Source organism: Leptodactylus fuscus, chromosome 10, assembly GCF_031893055.1.
Source record: "Leptodactylus fuscus isolate aLepFus1 chromosome 10, aLepFus1.hap2, whole genome shotgun sequence".
NCBI lineage: Eukaryota > Metazoa > Chordata > Amphibia > Anura > Leptodactylidae > Leptodactylus > Leptodactylus fuscus.
Window position 1 is genome coordinate 8064737 of NC_134274.1, and position 25647 is coordinate 8090383.

General features: G+C 42.6%; 1 protein-coding gene across 1 annotated transcript; it reads right to left on the reverse strand.

Moving 5' to 3' along the window:
- Positions 1-12: 12 nt before the first annotated feature.
- Positions 13-25274, reverse strand: LOC142219305 (ovostatin-like). The gene is made up of 35 exons (XM_075288259.1): positions 25140-25274; positions 24864-25047; positions 23499-23655; positions 23326-23378; positions 23124-23144; positions 21821-21989; positions 21592-21676; positions 21371-21494; positions 20090-20204; positions 19630-19745; positions 19047-19208; positions 17376-17606; positions 16895-16952; positions 16349-16491; positions 14682-14831; positions 13841-14008; positions 12578-12659; positions 11735-11861; positions 11130-11361; positions 10498-10621; positions 10063-10181; positions 9591-9642; positions 9430-9522; positions 7662-7838; positions 6743-6824; positions 5905-6058; positions 5332-5409; positions 4500-4662; positions 4153-4367; positions 3782-3994; positions 2144-2268; positions 1975-2065; positions 1664-1732; positions 995-1097; positions 13-302 (listed from the first exon to the last, which is right to left on the reverse strand). Exons 1-35 carry the CDS (start codon positions 25205-25207, stop codon positions 256-258), a joined length of 4350 nt encoding a protein of 1449 aa, XP_075144360.1. The 5' UTR covers positions 25208-25274; the 3' UTR covers positions 13-255.
- Between the last annotated feature and the right edge of the window lie 373 nt (positions 25275-25647).

The window sequence follows — 25647 nt, forward strand, 5'->3', positions numbered from 1 at the left end:
AACAGTACCTATTAAAGGGTGCAAAGAGGCTCTGGAGATGGTGTAAGGTCATCTTTAAGAAAGAAGACCCCTTGCTAGTGGTAAGGGGCTCGAAAACGTGTACTAGGTCTATATGGATGAGACCTGCAGGAGTTCACATATTTTTGGCCATATAATGCATAATGCATGTTATACTATACTACTAGCTGTTTCTTCAGATGTTCCGAGATGAGTTATTTTCACCCAGGCGTCCGCATGTCTTGAGCGCTTCTCTCATTACTGCTGGGCGCAGGGGTGGCGGTAGGAGGCATACCCATTATCAGCTGTAGAACGAAAGCAAAAATGTCAACCCATTATTTTTCCAAAATCTAGTTTCATTTCAGGACCATAATATCCCCTCTACTACAATGGGCTGACCAACGTCTTAATGGACCTCCATATGTATTCAGTCTCCCAGTGAATGTCTACCTTGTATCTCAGGCCATGCCCAAGTCCTACCTTCTTCTTTCAGGTGGGTAACGTGCCATTGTTACTACTAACGTGATCTAAAACTCAACTTTTACTTATAGAAACACATAAAAAAACATCAAACCTGGAAATACCAATAAAAAATTCCCAACCAATTCCAACTTCCAAACATAGGACAAAAATAAGACCACTGTTCCCTAGGCACGTTGTCATCAGAGATTATGGACGAAAGAACCAAAGACATAAGAAAGTATCCATTTTATGCAAGAGTTTCTACACAGAGTTGCGAATACTGCACCTCAAGTGATGCCAAGGGGGCATCGGCCACAGCATAGTCAATGGGTGTAACTAGATTTTGTGCCCTCCTGCCACCTTACAGATATACATTGGTTTGTATGTGTGGAATTGGGTGGACTTTTTTATTGGTGTTGGGTTATTTACACATATGGGACTAGAGTAAAGGAGAAATCCTGCCTATACGTGTATTATAGAAGGAAAAGGAACCCAAGTAGACAAGGTCCTACAATCCCTTAAGATTGAGAATTACCTTTCTTATAGTAATCATAGACGTAGACAGAAGCGGTCTTCGCATTGAGCACCCTAGGGCCCATCATAACATTGAACGAGAGGGAAATTGTATCACGGGAAACCTAGAAGAGATACAGATAACAAAATACTAAGCACATACCAAACGGACTCAGTTCCCACCCAGGTTTCCCTCCAATAACTCCTCTCTCGGTCACACTGGGTCTCCATATTACTCATTGGACTCTCATACATGGCAGGTCCTTACATCTTCTATGGTATCAAAGACTTGGACAGTAAGGTGGCTCAGTGGTTAGCATAGTTCTCTGGAGTCCTGGTTTTGAATATTACCCAGGACAACATCGATTATCTCATGTTTGACGAGTTCCCCCTATTCTTTGACTTCCTCTGACAATCCAAAAACATTACATGAAGCGACTTCCCATGAAGTTGACCCAAGTGTGTCTGGTAAATTAGATTATGAGACCCCCTGGGGACACGGACTGATAAATAAGGACCACCTCTATGTAACACTTTGGGAGACATTGTCTCTATGAACCCTGTCATGGGAATGACCCTAAAAGCTAGGCTGTTGCATAAACCCAATCCCTCTAGCAATCAGGTTTATGGGTTGTCCTGCGAAAATCAGGACTGTTCTCGAGCGATAGTAACTAGATAAGAGGCTACTCACAGATTTCAGATACAGGTACACGTGATTGTTCTCGATTTCGCTTTTGGAAATGACTTGTGAATTGGTCAACTGTGACAAAAAGAAAAACCAGAATGATCAATGTTACCAATATTCCCAATATAAATGAATAAAATCAAGTAGATCCAATCATCTGCTTAAAACCCTTGCATGGTCCTGCACCTTACTCAGGGGTGTGGTTATACATCTGTGCGGGGGTGGTCTTCAATTGGTCTTAAATAATGTACATTTCATATCTCATAGAGGAAATAAATCTGGCACAAAGTATTAGTCAGTGACTATATAGGACCTACCTGTTGTAAAGGCCAATAGTCTGCTTGGTATCCTGTAATCATTTCAATATCAATGACCGCCATGTTGGATTGTGATGGAATTCCTCGAAAACTAAAAAATATAATAAATGCAAAAAAGGTGAAGATAAAATAGTCCTAAATCCAGATATTCTGATGGGGTTAGTAGTACCTGACACTGATGCCGATCGTAATGACGTACGCCACTCCATTCACACAGCTCGCAGAAGACGAGTTTACCGAGAGGAGGAAGGCAGAGTTTTCCTTAGGCACAGGGACATTGTGCCGAATAGTGGTCTGCAGAGAACAAATGGAAAGATAATATAGGGTAGGGGGTGTCTCCTGATCAGGGCCCCTAACTTCAGTGTCTGGCTGGGCCACCAGACTATCCAAGCATCCTCTGGTCCACCCAATACCTAAAACCAGAAGACACTCAAGTGGGAAGAGATCAATGTGTCATGGAGAGAGGACCCCAGACTCACTTTATCTGGTGGGCCCAAGGAGTCTAAGTCCCACACATCCTAACTTAGACAAAGCAGAGCCAACAAACGCTCTCACTCTGGAGGACCATGTAGTGGTTACTATAGAGGTTCAGTGATTTAGGCCTCCAAAATTGTCAAGATTGACGTATCAGTTCCCCCGAAGTAAAACATCGATTATTCAGGGACTTGGGAATAGCTAGATAGTTGTTACGGGATGTACTCCATGAATAACAGCCATCTAAAGTATATGCTTGTATTATAATCCAGAGCTGCATTCATAGTTCTGCTGGTTACTACTGAAAACAGTCAACAAGCTTGCCAAGAGACTCAATCATAAAACCTTAGCTCAGCTCCCTATGTAAGAGGATTGTAAAGGAAACTGTATGCAAATGACTATTCACAGTATTAGACATGTCTAGACTCTGAACAAGCAGGAAACACTCGAAGATTTACGCTGGGAAGGCTGCAGAATTATGTAAGTAATTGTGGGGTGTAATATAGGATGTAACTGAGAGTTACTACAGGGAAGATTATGTATGTACACAGTGACTGCACCAGCAGAATAGTGAGTGCAGCTCTGGAGTATAAGTCAGGATCAGTAATGTAATGTATGTACACAGTGACTGTACCAGCAGAATAGTGAGCGCAGCTCTGGAGTATAATACAGGATAAGTAATGTAATGTATGTACACAGTATCTGTACCAGCAGAATAGTGAGCGCAGCTCTGGAGTATAATACAGGATAAGTAATGTAATGTATGTACACAATGACTGTAGCAGCAGAATAGTGAGCGCAGCTCTGGAGTATAATACAGGATAAGTAATGTAATGTATGTACACAGTGACTGCACCAGCAGAATAGTGAGCGCAGCTCTGGAGTATAAGTCAGGATCAGTAATGTAATGTATGTACACAGTGACTGCACCAGCAGAATAGTGAGCGCAGCTCTGGAGTATAATACAGGATAAGTAATGTAATGTATGTACACAGTGACTGTACCAGCAGAATAGTGAGCGCAGCTCTGGAGTATAATACAGGATAAGTAATGTAATGTATGTACACAGTGACTGTACCAGCAGAATAGTGAGCGCAGCTCTGGAGTATAATACAGGATAAGTAATGTAATGTATGTACACAGTGACTGCACCAGCAGAATAGTGAGCGCAGCTCTGGAGTATAATACAGGATAAGTAATGTATACAAATATTTGGAATAGAATTAAAATAAATGAAATCCTTATAAACCCGTAGACAGCATGTACATTGTATGTGAATACAGATGTGTTTGCTCAGGGCTACAAGGCAGACCTAATGGTTTTCTTCCATTACCTGTATAAGACAGCAGCCTATCCCAGTGATGTTTGCGTTGTAGTCACCAGGAACACTGAGAGGTCGACTCTGGACCAGAAATCTGTTGTAGTTATTTAAGGTAAACTGTATGTTTTGCATATTCTGTCCTGACAGGACTATACTGTGCTGAGCGGCGGGGTTAAAAACCAGTCTGCCATAGGCAGAAAGAGCCTGAAGAGACATTACAGTGTCCTGGAAGAGATAAAATATTAGATAGATAGATAGATAGATAGATAGATAGATAGGAGATAGATAGATAGATAGATAGATAGATAGATAGATAGATAGATAGATAGATAGATAGATAGATAGATTTGGGGAGAGAGATGGATTGAGAGATTCAGTTTTACCGGGGTTGACTGAAATCCTCCATTAGCATTTTGTTGTCTGACCAGCCAGACTGCGACGGGCGCCATGTATGACAGATCCTCTGGGGTTATTTGGGGGCCCTTAGCCATGCACAGTAATATGCATGCAGTCATTTCTATATCAACAGGAGAATACACAGGGTAGAAACCTGGTCGTAAAGTCGGTTTGCCTTCCTCTTCCCAATGGGTCGTTCCTCCTAAGAGTTAGAAGGTTAGGTGTGTTATAAAGCTGACGTACAACTAGACATACAAGTAGATTCTTCCACGACTCAAGTCATTAAAGGTTAATACGATGTTTTTCCTGTACATGTCTACCACAATAAGTCTACCTTCCATGATGGCCTTGGATTTTATTGAATTGAGAAGAATATTCCTCCTGTCCCAATCCTTATTCAATGTAAAGACGTAGGCCACGAGGGCCTTGTTGTACAAACTTAGGTTGGAGTTAAGGGCATTCCGAAGACAGGTCAAGGAGCTTGCCAACAACGTTTCCTGAGAGAAATACAAGACAGTGTTCTTAGACTCTTCTTAAGCATTAAATTAAAACTATGGTGACTCTGTTTCTTGTTTAAAGGGGGTTTTCTAGGACTAAGTCATCAATGGATGATCCTTGGGGGACTGACACCCAGCACCAACAATATTACAACTTTAGCAGTGGTCCCTCTAACCACAGATAGGAGATGAGGGCTGGTCCTATACTGTATCATCCGGGGGGCAGCTTGCTTTATAAGAAACCTCCCCCCGATGGTCTAGCCACAATGGAGACCAAGTAAGGGTACAATTTTATTCAGGCCTTTATAGTCTTAACTAGCAATATATATATATATATATATATATATATATATATATATATATATATATATATATCAGATTTCTGCAGGATTGTTTAACCTTCTCAGGACCTGGTCAATATCCCATGGTCAGGACCATATACATATACATATGTTACAGGAATAAGAGTGGACTGCCCGGAAACATATATTCTGTGGGTGGTCCGAGAGTGTTTAGAGATCTTACATTTCTCAGCCTATTGTTTCCATAAAGAAACACTCTGGGTAAGCCTGCTACATTGTGTTATGTTCCTCGGGGGTGGAGCAATGAATACATTTTTTATTTTTTATTTTGTTAAGTGAAAACTTAAAGCTAAAAATCCTTTATTACCCCAATACTGTAATTCGACTGAAGAAGAGCAATGGATATTAAGGCCGTGAAGCGGATATCATCATTCGTTTCTCCACTCTGTGTAATATAGGCAGAAAATAAGAAAGTCTCATTAGATAAACAGTAATAAATAGTACATTCATCTGGTACATAAATCATATTCATTGAAATCAAATTGGGACCCATTATGGTGCAAAATTTTGGCACCAAAAACATATCTTTGGGCCATTCCCCACACCCTAAAAATAGAGATTTTTTGGTGCACGTGTTGGTATGAAGGGAATGGGAGCAACAAGACTATCTCTAGGGGCCATTAGTGCCAAGACTGTAGAGTCTGTAGGCCAAGCCATCAACTCAAACCCATCTATTGTTCCACAGCCCGACTCCAACTTTTCTTGAAACTGACTCCATCCAAAACTGGCCCCGATGCCAACTCCACAGCCCTGTTTAGTGCATCCACATGAGAGGACTCCCTCAATAGAAACTGAGATTTTGACCATTGAAGATGAATACAAAAACTGACAATGTTACAGAAGGCCATAGACCACCAGGACTGTTATTAGTGACTCTTACCAATGCTATAAAAGGGTTGCCAACGGCTCTGAAGCATCCATTGTCCAGTCTTTGAGAATTTCCCAGCCAAATGAGTGTTTGCTGTTGAATATTACTATCAATATAAATGTATCCCTTGCAGCTTTCCAAAGTCTGAAAGACGTTAACGGTCAACCTGTAATGTAGAGAACATGGTGTGACAATATCTGAGTAGTATATTAATGACCCCTAAGACTCTCTCCATCAGTAGGCTGAGGTGGAAGTGGTGGAGCCCCATAGTCCCTCCACTGCAGTACCCATCAATTCCATTGAGTCTCTGAGGTTGTACCCAATAATTGGTTTTCAACCTTTGAAAGCTGGCACCAGACATCTGCTGAAAGCTTCAGTTTTGGGTAGGTTTCAGCACAGGCTGGTCCACCCAAGAGCCTCTGGATGTCTCACAGCGGACCCAACATGTTTGCTCTTTGCCAAGTTTTCCCATCTGTCAGACACCCATTAATTTTGCTGTGGAGATCGTTTTTAAAATCCAATCTTCGATTATTAAAAAAAATCCCATTGACTTGCATTGGGATCAGGATCGGGTTCGAATGGAAAATGATCGGAAATCGGATTTTTAAAACGATCCTGAAATTTCAAGATCAGCTCAATCTTAGGGTTCGAATGGAAAATGATTGACAATCGGATTTTAAAAACAATCACGAAATCTCAAGATCGGCTCAGCCCCAGTGATAACGTGGTGTGCGTTTGGTACTCTTTCTTGTGCCAAATGTCAGCCACATCCCCCATTCTGTGCCTCGCTTGCCACTATGCTGCAACCATATTATTGCTTTCCCCAATGAAAGAGTTAAGCTTCAATTACCAAGAATTTTCTTGAAAATTGGGACCTCCAAATAAGCTGTACGCTCCCGACCATCCTCTGTATGCAAGCTCTCGTAGATAACCTTAAAAAGACAAAAATTACCAGTTTAATCCAGTAAGGGGACTAAAATATTCCACAACAATGGTCTCCAATTTATGACCCATTGTCTTTGGACAAGAGTTGTAGTTTCACAACTGGAGAGATACAGGTTGGAAGCCACAGATCTACTGAAGCCAGCTATTGCAATGGAAGCCACAAATCTATGGCAGCCAGCCATGGCCATGGAAGCCACAGATCTAATGCACCCAGCCATGGCGGCCATGGAAGCCACAGATCTATTGAAGCCAGCTATTGCAATGGAAGCCACAAATCTACGGCAGCCAGCCATGGACATGGCAGCCACAGATCTACTGCACCCAGCCATGGCGGCCATGGAAGCCACAGATCTACTGAAGCCAGCTATTGCAATGGAAGCCACAAATCTACTGCAGCCAGCCATGGCCATGAAAGCCATAGAACTACTGGAGCCAGCCATGGAAGCCACAGATCTACTGAAGCCAACTATTGCAATGGAAGCCACAAATCTACGGCTTGGCAGCCACAGATCTACTGCACCCAGCCATGGCGGCCATGGAAGCCACAGATCTACTGCACCCAGCCATGGCGGCCATGGAAGCCACAGATCTACTGAAGCCAGCTATTGCAATGGAAGCCACAAATCTACTGCAGCCATCCATGGACATGGCAGCCACAGATCTACAGCACCCAGCCATGGCCATGAAAGCCATAGAACTACTGGAGCCAGCCATAGAAGCCACAGATCTACTGCACCCAGGTTGTAATTTGGAGGGGTTGAAGTGATTTTCTATAAACATACAAATAATGTAGTAATAGTAGGAAGGAACAGTGAGCTCCTTACCAATGGTCATATACTCAATTGCCTTCTGGAGAATATCATTTTTAAGCTGCTTTGTGGTAGTGAGATAGTCTAGAAGATGAGGAATAGGAGCCATTCGAGCCAGATTCTGTTCTCCACAACCAAATGGCATCTGGAGCAGGTTCTGAAGGTTTTGCATTGGGAGACCTATAATATCTCCTGATAGAAGGAAACAAAAGGTTATAAGGATCTTTCTTAACTGTAGGAAGTAGCAAATGTGCAATTCGTAAAGTACCACAGCTATAACATATAGCACCTGGGCCCTAACTTAAAAATCTGGAATAGGGTCACCCATGTGCCATGTATAGAGATGAGCGAGTAGTATTCGATTGAGTAGATATTGTATCGAATACTACGGTATTCAGAATATTCGTACTCAATGGAATACTACTAGCTATTCGCAGTAAATATTCGATTCAGAACCAGTGTTGATTGGCAAATCAACGCTGGTTCTGCAGCAGGCTCGTTCTTGCTAGTCAGGAGAGCTGGCAGCTTGCTGTTACGAGGGAGCTTACTTTTTCTCATAGGAATGCATTGACCAGCGTTGATTGGCCAGTGTACAGCATTCGGCCAATCAACGCTGGTTCTGCTGGAGACTTGTCTGTGAGGAGGCGGAGTCTAAGATTGGACCACAGCAGTCTCCATTGTGGTCCGATCTTAAACTCCACCTCCTCACAGACGAGCCTTTGGCAGACGAGGGAGACAGTGTATATGTCAGCCATAGGGAGGCAGGAACTCCCAATATAGACAATATACATATAGACAATATACACTGTCTCCCTTGTCTGCCGGAGGCTCATCTGTGAGGAGGCGGAGTCTAAGATCGGACCACAGCGGTCTCCATTGTGGTCCGTTCTTAGATTCCACCTCCTCACAGACGAGCCTCCGGCAGAACCAGCGTTGATTGGTCGAATGCTGTACACTGGCCAATCAACGCTGGTCAATGCATTCCTATGACAAAAAAGTCAGCTCCCTCGTAACAGCAAGCTGACAGCTCTACCGACTAGCAAGGACGAGCCTGCTGCAGATCCAGCGTTGATTTGCCACAGGCTCGTCTTTGCTAGTCGGGAGAGCTGGCAGCTTGCGGTTACGAGGGAGCTTACTTTTTATCAGCGCAACTGCAAGCGCTGTGCAGTTAAAGCGCACAGTCTCCATAGACTATAATGGGGTCTGTGCGCTTTAACTGCACAGCGCTCCTCCTAAACACTCTCCTCCTGCTACTCGTGGACTTAGTGACTCTCCTTTAGTCGAATAGTGGTTTACCCTGAAACGAGCATTTTTTCCCATCGACTATAATGAGATTCGATATTTGATCGAGTCGTCGAATATAGAGGGTCTACTTGAAACGAATATCGAATCTCGAATATTTCACTGTTCGCTCATCTCTAGCCATGTAAAATACTTGAGTCCATTTTTGTGCAAACTTAAGTCCTCAAGCACAGTCATATTTTGTATTTTTAGGATACATCAAATGGATTCTACATGTTTTTAGGCCATCAGTATCTGCTTGACCCTGCACCAATCTGGTGGCCTCCAAGTATCAGAAGCTACTGCAATGCATGGGCCCGTTTGTTCCTTTTCAGGTAATAGATGGAGCTGCAACTTTGTGTCTATTACTGCTAATTGGTGCAATGTCCACCCATAGGACCCACCAATCAGATACTAATGGGCTATAGATAGGTCCATAGTAGAAAGAACATTGTATCTGTCTCAAGAGACTGCAACATTAGGCTCGCCAACTGGAACTCACCCAGAGCTGTAAAAAATGCCGACACTGATCCAGGCACCACATTCTGCGGTTGTATTATCTTTATCGGCATAGAAATCTGTTGAGGAGTTTTCCCTACAATCAAATAAGAATTCATTTATAATATGAACTGTTGCCAATGTCAGAAACTGATCATTTATTACCTTGGATACAGATGAGGTTGCTCAATGTCACCTCTTGCTTTATTCCTTCCGCCTGAGAAAGAAAAGTTGCGATCTCAATATCTATAGTGAAATTAAGGTCATACACATTAGTCTTAGGTCCAATTTTGGTAAGACTGGCCAGCCATCTAATGTGTACTACGAGAATGGTGAAGTCTAGAAAGGATCAGACACAATGGGAAGAATCTATCAAGTCTGGCATTCCGTACCTATACATGGACTCGTTGGCGGTAAGAGGACGACGCATCATTAGATGGCATTTCAATGGTCAAGGGCACCCAAACTGCAAATTTTTGTGCAATTTGTTAATTTTACAAGTTAACCTATTTGTTTAGTAGGTTCCCATGTAAAAACTGCACCAAAATCCGCATCAAAACGTCATGCAAATTTTTCTGATGCAGTTTTAAGTGCGCCGTGCGAATGTTACCCTATAAATCAAATCCACATTGTTTACCTCCACAATAGTGCTTTGTATCACCGTATCTTTGCGGGGATGCTGGAAACGGTCATTGTATCCGTCACATGTTCGACCAATGAAAGTAGTTTGAGCTGACAGTGTAAAATTGATAACCCCTAAAAAAAGGAATAATAACACTTAAAGTGGGTGCAATATTTAAGAAATGGGATCCATTATATAGGCATAAAAAAAAGTCTCCATAAAGATTTTCAGGGGTCTCCTGCTTGTTCTCGATGGACTGCACCATAATAGATACTTTGGACTTTGCCATCCCCAAGATTCCAAAAGTTCAAACGGATTGCAAATTTTACTTTGTGTTTTATTTTAAATATGTTGGTGCCAAAAATGGACAAACCCTTTAATTACTATTCCTAGAGGTTGATTGGATGCAATACAAGGTCCATGAGCTAAAGGAGTATGAAGCGTTCCTACCTAATGATGTTGCATTGACGTGCCAGGTATAGTAGGCTCTTTCTCCCGAGCAGATGCAGATATTCTGTTTTACTCCTTGGGGCACGGCTACATAGCTGTCAGATAGCAATAAGCTTACTTGGACCTATGCAATGAGAAGATGACATCCTGTATTGCACATTGAGGTTGGTGCTGGTGCACTTTTGGTTTAGAGAGCGGGATAAGACTGGTTAACCTTCAAAACTCTTTAAAAAACAAAAAATTGTATGCAAAAATTCTTAAAGTAAATCCAACTAAGGCTCTGTTCACATTGGCTCCATTAATTTGCACTGTCCTGTTCTGCTGTAGTATCAGACCCTAGAGGACCTGGAAGATCATTGGTTTAGACAGTAATGGTGTCCTGACAGGTTTCGGCCATTGCAAAAAGCTTAAACGGGATGGCCAAGATTTATTGGGGGGGGGAGTTAATATGAAGCCTCCATTGGATTAGCTGTACAGAGCCATTTCCAACACCTGTACTCAGTGTTGGATTGGTCCACCAGAGTACCAGAGTATCCTCCGGGGGGCCCAGGGTCTAACGCTCAGCTCCGATTCAATAAGAATATTACATACAACTCCTAAAATCCCACTTAAGACCCTGATTTTTTTCTCACCTTGACACATTCCTTCAAGTAGTTGGCCACAAAGGCGTTCAGGACAAGTATTTCTCCTCTCTTGAAGGAATAAGGCACAGTCATCTCTACGAAGAATGGGAGGAACGCGGTGAACTCAGCCGGATCCTTTGTCATCCCAAACCCATCCTTTTCAGACGTGCAGATCATGGAGCCTTTCCACTGAGTGATGGTATCTGGAACCTTCTCAGATATTCTGCCATAGCCTTGAGAACTGAAGAACGTGCAGAGAGAAATCTACTGACTACTTGTAAGACGTGGGGAGCAGGAACTGAGATACATCATGAAATTTACATACATAACATGACAGGTGATAACCCAACGTTCCAATGAGATCCATTTAGTTAGATATGTTCTTAGTATGTGAAAAGGTTTCCTATGATATGGTACAGTACGGTGCCGGTGGCGCCATCATTATATTCAATTCTATCGGTAGAGTAAGGTGGACTTGAAATTGGGACTCACTGGATGGAACAGAGGGACTGCATAGGGTCTGGGCTAAGTCCACCATTTACCATGTGGTTAATATGGACGTATCTCCAATGGAAGCTTCAAACAACGTGTAATAAAGAGCCATGAAGACTTACTCAGCGGATACCATTGTCCACACCCAATTTTCTACAAAGTTACTCCGAACCGTTTCAATTGTCCCATCGCTTAAAGAAGACGGTGCTGCTGCCGTACTTAGTAAGGACTCCTTTGCATATAGAACTCCTGGAACAGAAATAATACAGAAGACACAAAATAATTCTGCATGCAGAGTCCATCTCTGTGCACCAGAGATGTAATTATACAGCATAGGATGGCTATAGGGCTGAGGGGTATACAGGTCCTAACTGGCTCACCCCAACTTAAATATATTACATTGAGAACATTTCTGTCACCTGCTCTTGTGAATTGGTCAGTGGTTCCGGAAAATAAGCAAAAATCATCACGTGGAAACACTGGCCAAAGCTGGTCTGGTCTGGGGTCTGAGTTAATTTGGAGGTCTGAAATAATTTGGGGGTTTCTGATTGTGTCTTTCTTTATACACGGCTCACTATTAGATTATTGGGATGGGAAAGAATTGGTACTTCTAGACAAGTGAGGTCAGTAGAAGGTTATACATGACATATACACTCACCATATCCACCAGCTACAAGTTTTGGCTGGAGCAGACTACCCGGGACCACCCACTTGACAGTAAAGAGCCTAATTAGCATATTGGTACTGAAAGGAACAGCACTGATGGCTGAGGAATGGTAAGGGCTAGAGAAAAAAAATTCCAACTTCCTCAGAATTGGTGACCTATTGAATGATGTGGAGAATTGGAAGTGGTGGAGATGATCCATAGTCATGGGCCACATTCAGAGTTATGGGCCTTGTCCAAGGATCTTCCAGTTGCCTAGATATTACCATTCTGCTTGGAATGGTAGATTAATGGATCTTACCTATTGGCTGGATGACATCTTGATACCCGCACACTTCAGGCTTTCTCACCGTCACGTCTGTCCCCATAACTAAGCCAATGTTCTAGACGGAAGACCAATGGTTAGAATAGTGAATAGAGGAGATTGAGTTTCCAAATTTTTTTTTAAACCTGTCTTTTAATTACTTCTGTTAAACTGAAGTCATAAACCTTGGATTAGGGCTGAATTTACTCCGAGGAGCTGGAGTGGAGCTCATGTATGATTGCATGGTGATATTTGAGTGATATTTTTGGAAACTCCAATTTGATGATGTCCATGTTCTTCCCGAGTAAACGTGAACAAAACCAGCCCATCCTGAGATTCTCCTCCGGTTGCTCGCATTCTTTGTGGTCATTGGTTCTATGATCTTCAAGACATGGACAGCAAACTGAGCCCAAACACCACCATGAAGAAATACGGAGGTTACCAAATTTAACTTGACATCGATAACTTTCTGCAGTAGGGTAACACCAAACGTCATTGAGAACGTCAAGTTAAAGTTACTTAGGCTGAAACCACAAAACGTTGCGGAAACGCAAAAGCGTTTTACAGTTCCAGCAAAGTGAACAAGATTTTTTGTAATCCCATGCACACATTTTGGGTACAAAAAAAAAAAATGCAGTGTTTTCCCTATAGACTTTTTGTAGACTATCACATCTCAGCTAATTTCTTGAATGGGACTGTGATCCGGCCATATGACCAATGAAAATGAAGCTACTCTCAGTCACTTCAAACAGTCCATCTGTGGGGTCCTGGATGTCGGAACCTTATTGATCTTCAACTGATATCCTAAGAATAGCAACCCACATATGTCCTTCATACTGGATTCTGCAGAGGTGGGTACATACTCTATGAACTTTTCTGGCTCCCTGTGAATGGCGTAACTAAATTCTTGTGGGCCCCGGTGCAATCTTTTGTACGGGGACCCCTACCTCATCCCTACAGTGATGGTTACGGGGGCTGAGGAGTTTAATCAACCTTAGTGTGGTCCGGGTAATCTGTGGGCCTCCTTGACTTATGGACCAGATGGAAGCTACAATCTCATTACTGATGCCAGTGCTTATGGTCCCCCTAAGTCTCCTGGGCCTCGGTGTGAGTGCACCCCCTTAAGTTACACCCATGCTCCCCATACTTTGAAACCAACCCATGGCACCATGAAAGAGCATCCATACACCTAGTGCACATATACCGTACCAATACACCAACCAAGGCTTACTACCTTCTGTACCGGATAACGCTACTCACCTTGAGGTTATTATAAGAGTCTCCCTCTGAACTACTGCTCACACGAGTATAATAATTTCCATTACAGAAGAACTGTTTGTTAGGATCCTCACAAGCGGGCGCCGGCTCCTCAACATCGAATTCTCCAATCTGATATCCTTGGTACCAGTTCGGCAGGGAGTAATATACCTGGGGGCAAAGTATAACACTATTAGGTGAGAGGTGGAGGCAAGTGTTCTTATGGTTGTAAAGTAGGGGTGATTATTTGGTGTCCTGAATTGGTACCACATTTTGGATTTATCTTTGGGGCCCCATCTACAACTTTTAAGTACTTCCTACTTTCTTGCATATTTTACAAGTTTATAATCGTATAGTTAGGAAATTTCTGGTTTAGAAAATTCCATTTTTACATCACCCATTCCGGAACTCCGGGCTAATAAAATTGGGAGCCCACTGATTGTAATAAGCAACGTTGCTCCTGTAGAGGAATGGGCAGGTGTCTACAAAGAACTCAGTTGATCAATGGGGGTTCTAGTAACAGGATATCCAGTGATCAACTTCTAACCAGAAGGGATTGTCCACAAATTTTACTGTGGAAATTTTTTTTAACTGCAAATATGTATTGGAGCTCTTAGAATAGTGGAAGTGAAAAGGTCTAATTCTATTTGAGATATTTTTGATGGTTTTTGGTTGCCCGCTAGAAATATTATCAAGGCTAAAGCCAACCACGATAAGGCTTTGTTGAGTCGCAAAGCCTAGCCCTGTGATGTAACCATAGATCCGAATAGTCAACGATGGCCCCCGACTTTCGATGGACATCTACAGTAACAATTTGGATCATTTTAAAGCGCTGTAGACGTACCGATTCAGGCGTCAACCCCGGGTCTGGGTTGAGAAGAAGAAGACTGGAGTCAAACACTTTGACTGCACACAGAGATCCTGGAGATGCCGATATCTTTAGGTCAACATTGGAGGCCGGCGGTCCAACGCTCTCAGAGAAATTAAGAGATACCTGGAAATGGAAATAGAAAACATCTTCAGTCAAGTCATATAAGAATAATACATGGGGGGAATTTACTAAACCAAAGCGTACAGGAGGCCAGTCTGAATAAAATCCCTCCATACTCCAAAGCTACTACATAAGAAGGGTGATGGTGGTCTCCTTCCTCACCTCACACCAACCCCATCAACCCATGACTATTTTTTATCTAGACCCTATGTATTCCAAATAATCATTAACCCGTCCCTTAGGAGTTTTTTTTTTCCGTGATTTATCCCTTCCAAAAGTCATAACTCTTATTTTTCCATTCACAGCTGTATGAGGGCTTATTTTTTGCAGGACCCACTGTACTTTGTAATGATACCACTTCATATGCGAAAACTGTAAAAAAAAAAGTTTGTTTTTTTTGTTTCCATTGCAGGGACAGGTGTACTTTTTGTTTTTATTATATAGGAAGGTGAAATATACTTTTATGGGAGGCATTTACAGTATGGGAAAAAAAATTTGCAGTTTGGGCTTTTTCCGATGTCTAATGTGATTATGTTTTACTTTATTTTTATATGTATTCTAAAGTAAGAAAGGCGATTGAACTTTTTTAGTTCTTTTTTTTACATTTTCTTAAGATTCAATAAATAGGGACTAGATTTGAGCGATCGGGATCGGAAAGGATCGGATTCCGATCGACCATCGAGCAAATTTCATGATGGCGATCTAAATTCCGATCCCGATCTTTTTTAGCGGGATCGAGGTCGGAGGTTATCTGAAGATTGGCTCAACCCTAAAAGTGACTTTTCCCGATCAGTGATCGGGATCGGAAAAGATCAGATTCCGATCGACGATCGAGCAAATTTCACGATCGGGATCGGCTGGAAAATGATCGGAAATTGGATTTTAAAATCGATCCTGAAATCTCAAGCCTAATGGGGACTTATAAATATTTTGTTTTTTCCCTAATTCTAAGTTTTTGAGAAAGTCATTGAACAACATCGTTGTTTTGACGCTCCCATCTGTGGGAAATGAGTGACCCCGCCCCGTCATGTTCTAACATGTTCCTGCTGTCAAACAAAAACCTTCCTCATAGGTCATCACTTCCTTAACTTTTTCTTGGGTCAATATTGGTGTGACCTTTGCCCTTTGCCTTCTATCAATCCTTCTCGGTACTTGCAGGCAGTTTTTGGCAGAACTTAGGAGGAAGATTGTTGCCGCCGTCTTGGACAACTAAGCACAGATCTTCTGTAGATGTTGCTTGTCCAATCCTTCCGTCTCTTCATATCATCCCAGACAGACTGGATGATGTTGATATGCCAATATTGTGTCATGAGACGTCTACCCTGTAGGTTTCTATGTGTGGCCACCCAGTGGTTGTGCCATGTATTACAGCCTGTCCAATAGTTTTGGTAGAACGTGGCAATGTTGCGATTTTATTTATTTATAACTTGTAGTCCTTAATCAGATTTTAGCTAAGGTAAGGGACACATTTGTAGCAAATCAAAGGTCCTCATGTTATAGCAATGTACTGTACGATATACCTGATTTTTGAAGCAGCTTTCGACATTTATTGATATGCGGTCTGTAATGAGCTCTGTCGGTAGAATGATGTATACAAGGAGATCCGTCCTCAAGGCCATTTCTGAAGTTACTTGAAGGTTGATGCAGAAAGTGCTGTTCCTACCTGTAGGGTAAGAGGAGATATTTAAGAGTTGTCACAACTCCTCCCCTTTGACTAACATTATCATTTCATGACATGGAACTTACAGGTGTGCATTGTTCGGGAGGGGAGAGCTTTGCCCTTAGAGGCAGTATTTAGGAAGACATACAGTCTACCCCAGAACTACGCCATCTCTATATTGCACCATTGATCTGTTTGCCTCTAGTATATATGGAGATGCACAGTCATCCATTGGTTATCATTATCTTCATAATATTCTGCATTTCTTCTGATACATTTGGAGATATGAGGGGCCCAGCACAGCCCCGTAGTCTTTTGCAGATTTTGCAGCACACCTGAGACATAGCCGTTACACACACCTTGGCTTAGCGCAAAGTATCAAAGCCTATGAAGAAAAATAACTCACCCAAAACCAGATTAACAACTTGTTGTCCAGAATCAACGATCCGCCATCTTGATATGGCCTGTAAAGATGTAACATAGACCGAAATGTTACTTGAGTGCTGTGGATTGTCTCAAGTTTGCTATGGAGCCCATATTAGGTCCTCAACGGACACTGAAGAAGTATTATAACATATGGGGACATCTTCTGCCATATTCCCTATTGGGACATCTTAAAGGGACCCCCCCTCACCCAGAACTGGTCTCTACGAGCCGCTCTGTAAGATGGAAAACTTTAGGACAACCCATTTATCTGCGTGGCCATAACACCCAGGACAAGTAGTAAAATCTACGGTGGTTATGTATTACTATATGCCCCCCACCATCACCTCCACCTCCATTTCTTCCCACATCTTTTTCCCCTTTTGTATATTTTTCAGGATTCCTCCACCCCCCAGTTATACTGTAGGTTCCCATTTCTTCTATCACGCCATTCAGATACTCACCAGATAGTAGAACGTGACTCTAGTGGCTCCAGCTCCAGTCCCTTCGGGGGTCAGAAGGAACCGGACGTCAATGCTCTGATTTTTCCCACATGGTAGTGTGCCCTGGGGAGGAATGATCTGCACGAAACATCTATTCTTTGAATAGAAGCGATATACTGTGTATTCAGCAGTCGGATAGGGTGAACCTTGCCAATTCGAGTAATAGCACTGCTCTGTATTCGGGTAACTTGCCTGCCAATAACATAAGGTTTCATGAAGACAATATTCATCCAAAATGTATATTTTCTAAGATTTGTTTCATTCTTCTATCGCTGCTATTTCTATACACAATTGGATTTTTACAATGTCATATAGATCCCCAATCTATAGAAATTTGGACTAACCCCACGGGAGCCCTGCAAGACTGGCCCACACACATACAGACCAATTAAGGCAGATCTATGAGCCTATATTATACTATAATACTCTAATATGCTCTCATAGATCTGCTATAATGTGTCTATGTGTCTTGTACTTGCACTCCATTATGGTATTACATAGACCACACTTAACTCCCCGGGTCTACAAGACAACATGCCTGCCAGGATGTGCTGATTACTTATATAGCTATGGACAGATCAGGACTGCCAATCTGCATATACTCTGCATATACTCTCCCAGGGACGGCGGCATGCTCTGGTCATTATATGGCCTGATACCAGGTCTGGTACTAGTCCATGGCCAGGTAGTTGGAGACCTTTGTCTTATCTTAAAACGTGCGCTCCCTTCTCCTTTTCATACCAATATCATGTATGTAAGATATAAGGCTTCAGCATGGTCTGTCTAAAATCGAGACCTAGCTCCCCAAGTGCCCAAGGCAAGAGTTGTAAAAAATTTGGCATATCAGAGATGTCCATATATTATATGAATGCCCATTCATCCACTTTTGGGGTGGCCTCTAAACTTACATTCATTTTCTCTTCTAGCCCGTGTACTGTATGTATCACCTTCAGGACAAACTAAGCTCCCTAAGTATCCAAGGCAAGGGTTGTAGAATGTAGCACAATCCTTGGTCCCTGAAGCTCAGCTGTCAAATGGTAAATCATTCATTCACTTGCACCTAGGAGAAGTTTCCCAACCACGATGTCCAAGCCTTTAAGAGTCCGGAGGTGGCCTCATATTTGTGACCCTCTCCATTCACTTCCATGGTTGATCAAACAAGAGCTGCGTCTGCTGCTCCAGATATTTATGACATATGTTGTGGTCAAGATGGGAAAAACCAGATTGAATATTGCCCCCTAGGTGACCCCCACCTCCATCTTAAAGGTATTTTCCCATGATCAAAACCATACTTTGTAGACAACTAAGATTGCAGCCAGGTTATCTTCTCATACATGTCATGTCCCTGCCTAATAACCCCTCCATTATGGCTAAGTTGCTGACAACTACCAAATCATAGAAGGTTGGTCATGTCCATTGGCAACGGATCAGAACAACAGTCTGTCAACACTTAGAAAAAAAAGCTTTAAAACTCTGCAAAATTAAGGTTGCCTGGAGTATCCCCTGGTGACATTATTGCACTGGGCGCACTGACCACCAGGAAAGATTGTTACAGATAACAACCCATTGGAATATTCTATTCATACAAAATTGTCCAGTTTTATCCAGCAATGGTTCCCATTTTATACCTACTCTGATTGTGAAGTTTGGGTCCATGAAGTTGGAGGTGTCTATGTTGTATTGTGCCGATCCGTCCAAGCCTGTTCTTATTGTCTGACTTTCCCATTGACCTTCGATATCAAGGACCACCTCTTCACCTGCTATAGGCTGGCCATTTTGGTCACGTAGAACAACCTGATCAAAAATATCAGAGGATGTAAATTGTAAGTCCTGTAACAATGTAGCAATGTGCAGTACTTATACAATAGACATACCGTACATATACAATACCGATATACAGTAACAACGCAACACACACCGTACTAACGGAGAGTACTCATATAGCACACAGGGCTAAGATACATGGTGGCATGCAATATTTGGGGGAAGTCATTAGGCACGTTAGATATATAAGAATTTACTATTTTTCTGCCCCTCCCCTGAGGATCTACTTATTATACTCTGAGGTCTGAAGAGACCCCAAAATATAGTTTCACCTCCAGTTCAAGGGTGATGAATCCCCAAAGTTTCAGGTTCTGGCTAAACTCGAAAGTTTGGGTCAACCCTAGTTCATTCCAAACACATTCCCATATCTCTGGTCTTCATAGACATTTACCACAACAGAATATTCGATTCCAGCTTTATAATACGGGTTCATACGATCATACTCAAAGTTGATACTGGCAAGTTGGCCGGTCATCCATAAATACTGGGTCTTAGTGACCTGGACCCCTGGAAGAGAACACAAAGAGTAAGTGAAAGCTGAGTACAGAGAGTGAAGTCTAAGCCACAATGAAGATGATCCAGTGACCACCAGACGGTTCTCTCATCTCTTGACGGATATGTGTATTATCGAGGATGCCATACAATGTATGTAGCGGTTGTATTTCTCTCGTACCCATAGAAATATTGCAGCAGTGGCTTATATACTGCCTGTATTGTTTCAATGGATGGACTTGCCATTGAAGACTGCTGTAAGGATACTCCATAGTATGGACTGGTCATGAGTTGGGTGGAAGGACGTTATGGTTGAATGTAACTTTTTTGGGTGTTACAAAATGTATACAAAATGTTACCGGTTCCACTTTCTGTCACTGTTACAGTTAAGTTGAGCAGGGTCTGGTCTCCGGAGAGATCCATCTGGATGGAAGATAGATCAATCACTCCTTGGTAAGTGCCATCCGAAGCCAACTGTGAAGCAACAAAAGCACAAAGAACAACTTGAACAAAGTCATCTTGACATTGACTCGTTACTCCTGAGACACAATGGAGAGCTGACAACTTGTCGATTCACCGATATTTATGGGATTGAACAAGGTCGGACTCACAAAGCTATAGAGACTATGACTTGTAAAGTACTGTCAAAGGACTTTACAGAACAAATTGTGAAATTATAAAGGACAAATATTTCCCTAAAAGGAATGGTCTATAGAGCCAAATGATCATTTGCACTGAAAAAGGTTTCAACACTATCAAAGACTTGTGTGAATTTACAAAATCAAAATATTATTTACCCTTTTTTATCACTTTCTCCTAAAATGTTCTAGTTCTACTGTTATTATTGTAAGGCTTGTCCCATATGTCTCTTTGCTGCTCCTCCTTCTCCCCTCTCACAGCATATAATCTCATACACACAGTAACTAAGATACTGAAGCTGCATCTCCCTCCTCCCCGTCGTTACTGTTATTCTAGACAGATTTTTCTTTTAGGTTCATGAACATTTATAGTCAAGGCATTGGTTACTACAGGCTACTGAGAAAGATGGAACATTTCTCTATAAAGTTGCGAAGAACTATCGGTATGCTTTAAATACATAGAACAGAATTCGTCAAATAATGGTGACATTGTTACAGTCTCTCTTACTAAGGATCAGGCTGGCCCACAAGGTGAAACCCTAGCGGGCCCCAGAGCCAGGTAGGCCCCCTGGTATGGTAAAGTACAATCATACTTCATACAGATACTCATCCTACACCATCTGGGACAGACTATGTGTCAGTATAATATACGGGGTAGGTTATTTAAGAAATTGTCCACATTGGGCAGCTGAGATGACCGGCCTGGGCCCCATTTTCTCAATCCCACTACAGGGGTCCCAATCATTTTGCAGTATGCTTCTGCTGCCTGTCACACATCCCAGGACCACAGAGATAAGATGGCCCCAATTTGAGACAAAAGCTACTGCCAGCACCCCATGACAGAAGCCATCAGAGATCAGGGCTAGGCAGCCAGTCATTACTGGAAAAAAAAGATTATATTGGCGACATTTTGGACAATATTTGCATGTATTCGTATAATGGGGCCCCAGAATGAACGCTACTGGTGGCCCCTAGGCACCCCAAGTCTGACACTGCTCTTACGTTTGCGGTCTTATAAATGCAGACTCCGTTTTTGTCCCTGAAGCAGTTGTTTTTTCGACCATAAGTGGGTAACCGGCAGCATCTTATGGATATGTTCCCAGGCACGGCCTCTCCGTATGTGTAACTACAAATGACATACAGTGAATGAGAAGTATAACTCTGCTCCAAGTGGAACATCCGCTTTCTTGTACTAAATTACGTGATTATTTTATCTCACATACTTTGTATAGACTTTAAATTTTACGGTCGATTCCGTGACAGATAACATATAGGGAGCAATCAATGTCACATCGAATCTGGGTGGCTCTGAAAAAAAATGAAGACGACAAGTGATAGGGCGACTTTCCATGGAATTATAGAAACCTATACGAGATACTGATAGGCACGGAAATCCCTATCGTGTACTACCAACTTTACACCATCGAGATAATTTTCAGTACTACGCCATACCATACTCTTCCACGCGAAACCAGTTTGTCACGACATTGTTAGATTCCCTCTGAGCAGTTATTTGGTAATATCCGGTTGCGGCGCCATCCACCAGAGAGAATTCAAAAGACGCAAGTCCAAGATTTGAGCTCTGATCCAACCATTGGGCTAAGCGGCTTCCCATTGGGTCCTGCAAAGACAAATACAGTCGACATAAGAGGATAATGGGATACATAATAGGCGAGCCGAAAGTCGGAATCCAACTAAATATCTTCAAGATCTTATCATTGATGGAACATTTGCAACATGCTGTACATTTGCGGTATTATTTTACGGTACAATTTGGCATTTGCATCACCCAATAGGCAGTAAGGCTGGGTTGATACGAACGCTCGTCTCTATTTTGGAATTCAATTCCCCATTCTGCAACCTGGATTTCTTGCTGCATTTTTCGGGCAGAAACTCAATGGAAATCCAGCAAATACCATTCCATGGGTAACCGCCTTTTAAGGGGATTGGGTGTCTGTTTTTCATGTCCTCAAGTGGACCTGAAGAGCGGAAACCCGAATGCTGATGCGAATCAAGAGTAAGAAGAAATTGCAGACATGTTGCAAGTGCCTTAAACTGAAACCTCTGCTTGCAAACTCGATGCAACTTGTGACTACAGATGGAGGAACCTTGTGAGATTTGGTTAGCAAATATTTTCCTGCCTGTTTCGTTTCCCCTGAAGTGCTGTTATTATACCGGGGGTCTTTGTGAGCAGTGAATGCCAATGGTTTTGGGCTCAGGTTAAAAATCCTGGAAAAATCCACTTAATTCCGAACTCAAAGTAGTTAATTCCAATTTTTTTGCAACTGTCATGTTCTTCTGTAATGGTCGTACTACATGGTCATGGGAGAGCCCGCACCAACCACATATGTATTATGCACTGGTCCTGATGTTCCCTGCACAGGTAGAGGGTGTTCTTAATTCAGGACAAGGCGAATGCAGAGGGTGGGTAACACCTGAGTCCAGGAGACTTAGGGGGCCAACATAATGTCTCTTCCCAATATGAGGAGCCCAGTACTATATACTTTATACTTGGGGGTCTGGTACAGATTTTGCCCTGGGGCCCAGGAGCTTCAGGTTACACCTCTGGGTGCAAGAATTAGATGCATAATCCGAGATCTTGCACCTTGGCTAAAATCTATTGCAACAGTAGCGTAAAAACTCCAAAATAGTTGCAGATACTTAATGGATCGACCCCCTTCACTTATTTCTCATACGAGTCGGATCACATGACAGCCCATACAATATATAATATATGTTATATTGTTGTACTTACCATCAGATAAACCAGCGGGTACTGTAAGAGAGAAATAACACGGTTTAGTTGTATCCAATGGTGTTGGATGGTATAGGCTATCATGGCGGGCGGTGGAGATCGCTCAATCACAGGTCTCACATTAAAGGGGTTGTTCAGGTTTAAGACCTGCTCTTGATTTTCTAGCCATAAAGCCCCAGTGACCCCATAACCGGAGACTCACCGTTTCATTGACGGGAAGCAGCTGCGGGCTTAGGGAGACCACATTGAACCTCACTATGGAGAGAATATCGGGAGAGGTCACTTTTTATTTGTAGTAGCAAAAATGGATAGACATTAGAAAACCCATACATTAAAGGGAAATTCTGATGTATACCTTGTTCTTATGGTACTTACCGTTCTGCCCTGGTCTGTAGATGGGCTTATCCATTTGGACCAGATAGATGTTGTTGAGCGCGGCGATGACCACCGAATATCTCTTTAATATCTGCACATATCTCCCAGTGACAGAAAGTAATACCAGGACGGGAACATCATTTTGTACTACGGGGACCTGAGAGATTCAAAGAGAACGTCTGGAAATAAGGAAATATTACCTACAAAGAAATAAGGATTTACAGGATTCCTCCTGCAAACAGTGCCACACCTGTCCACAGTCTGACTTTGGTATTGCAGCTTGGCTTTATTGGTATAAATGGGGAGAAACTGCAATACCAGTCGTAACCTGTGCATGGGCGTTGGCAGAAAGTGGCCAGGTTTTTAATCCAGTATGGCCGCTTTTAAGAACTTCTAACGTAGTGAAGGATCATCTAACAAAAATAATACAAGCAATATGGTAGAATTTCAGCGCATCAAGCACCATATGGATAGAAACCGTCATCGGGTGAGCTATTGGGGAAGGTTGACAAAGTATTGGGAGGGGGCGCAACACCAGGCACATTATACAGGGGGCAGCACGGTAGGCAATGTATTTGGACGTGTTGTAGACTGAACTAAACAACTGATAGACCGGCTGGGCGCCCTTGTAGGAGAAGGTTTGCCCAATTGAATACCACGCTAGCACCGACTGGTGGCATACAATTGGACAAACCTTCTCCTACAAGGGCGCCCAGCCGGTCTATCAGTTGGTTAGTTCTCTCACGACAACTGCTGCTGGTAAGAAACCGACCTAATATTGGGTCAGGAACTACCTCAACCGCAATACCAATCTTTGTGTCGATCTGCTCGGTGCACACATCCCTTGTTTTTTACCATGTTGTAGACTGAATCATTGCTCCAAATATACCGTATATGCAGAGTCTAGTAACACCTCGGCATATTCCATATGGCACAGGACTAACCCCTAGTCCATGGGTCAGCAACCTCCGGCACTCCAGCTGCAATGAAGCTACAATTCCCAACATGCTCTGTTCCCTTCCATGGGAGTTCCAAGAACAGTAAAGCAAAATGCACGCTGGGAGTTGTAGTATTACTATAGCTGGAGCGCCGAGGTTGTCTACCTCATGCATTACAGTCAATACCCATTATAGTCTCATTCTTGATTTTCTTGCAATTTTTGCAGGGGGGGGTTAAAACTTAGTCACTTCCCACCCCAGCAATACATTCTGATTGCCAGTTATCTAAGTCACTTATAAAGGTTACTATTTGTTTAATCTAAAAACTTGTTATTATGGATCATTTCCGTGTGTGTACTGACCGGCAGGTCACTAGAGAAGAAGCTGAGCAGCCATTAATAGATCTTATCTGGTATAAAACACTTACCGGGAAGTTCTTACACTGGAAGTAACTTGGAGGGAAGACAGTCTCACTGAATATAGAGATGTTGAACCCGCTGTACTGAAGTATGACATTGAGCTGTAGGGATTGCCTGTAGCCTTGCAGGTTCATACAAGCTTTTCCATTCTCTCCACTAATCAACTGGGCAGGAATGGACAATGCATACTGTCTGTAAGGACAACAAGGGACAATTAACAATACTCCAAATAATTCAGTAAATCCCCCTTGCTATCCTTGCTATCCTCATTCCCAAGAACTTACAGCTGTGACATTCCTGTAGGGAGCAGCCCCAAGAGCAGCACGGCCACGAGAAGACTTTTCAGAGTCATGGTGACTCAGTGACTGGTCCAGAGACACAATAATTCCTTTTTATATACAATTCAGCTGTCAGGGACAGGTGACTCCCATGGCCGCCTCTGCTTCTTGTCAGTGGTGATGTAGTGTCCCTGCAGAGCAACACGCCCAAGCCATCCTGAAACTGCAGAATTACCCATAAGTGCACATTCTAGGTTGTATGCAAAGCAGAAAAATAACTTCACATGTTGGATGTCTGAGCATGTCATTTGGGACATATTATGGGGACGTTCCTTGTGATATTAGGAACAATAAGCAATAATTTACCTGGGTGGGGGCATCTTCTAATCCTTTCCCTGCATCCTGGTAAGGTTAATCTTCAGTAGCCGACAATATATGGCACATGTTCCTGCTATCTCCGGATGTATAGCAGCTAGAATTGTGCAGGTCTAGGTGCTATAGAGCCTGAGATATT

Excerpts from the sequence above, each read along its gene's own strand:
- LOC142219305 (XM_075288259.1), bottom strand. The coding sequence starts at position 25,207 with ATGACTCTGAAAAGTCTTCTCGTGGCCGTGCTGCTCTTGGGGCTGCTC. Across the intron at positions 20,205-21,370 it reads GCATTTATAAGACCGCAAAC|TTGGCTTCGGATGGCACTTA; the intron begins GTAAGAGCAGTG and ends GTTGCTTCACAG. Across the intron at positions 7,839-9,429 it reads GGCATTTTTTACAGCTCTGG|GAGATATTATAGGTCTCCCA; the intron begins GTGAGTTCCAGT and ends TCCTTCTATCAG.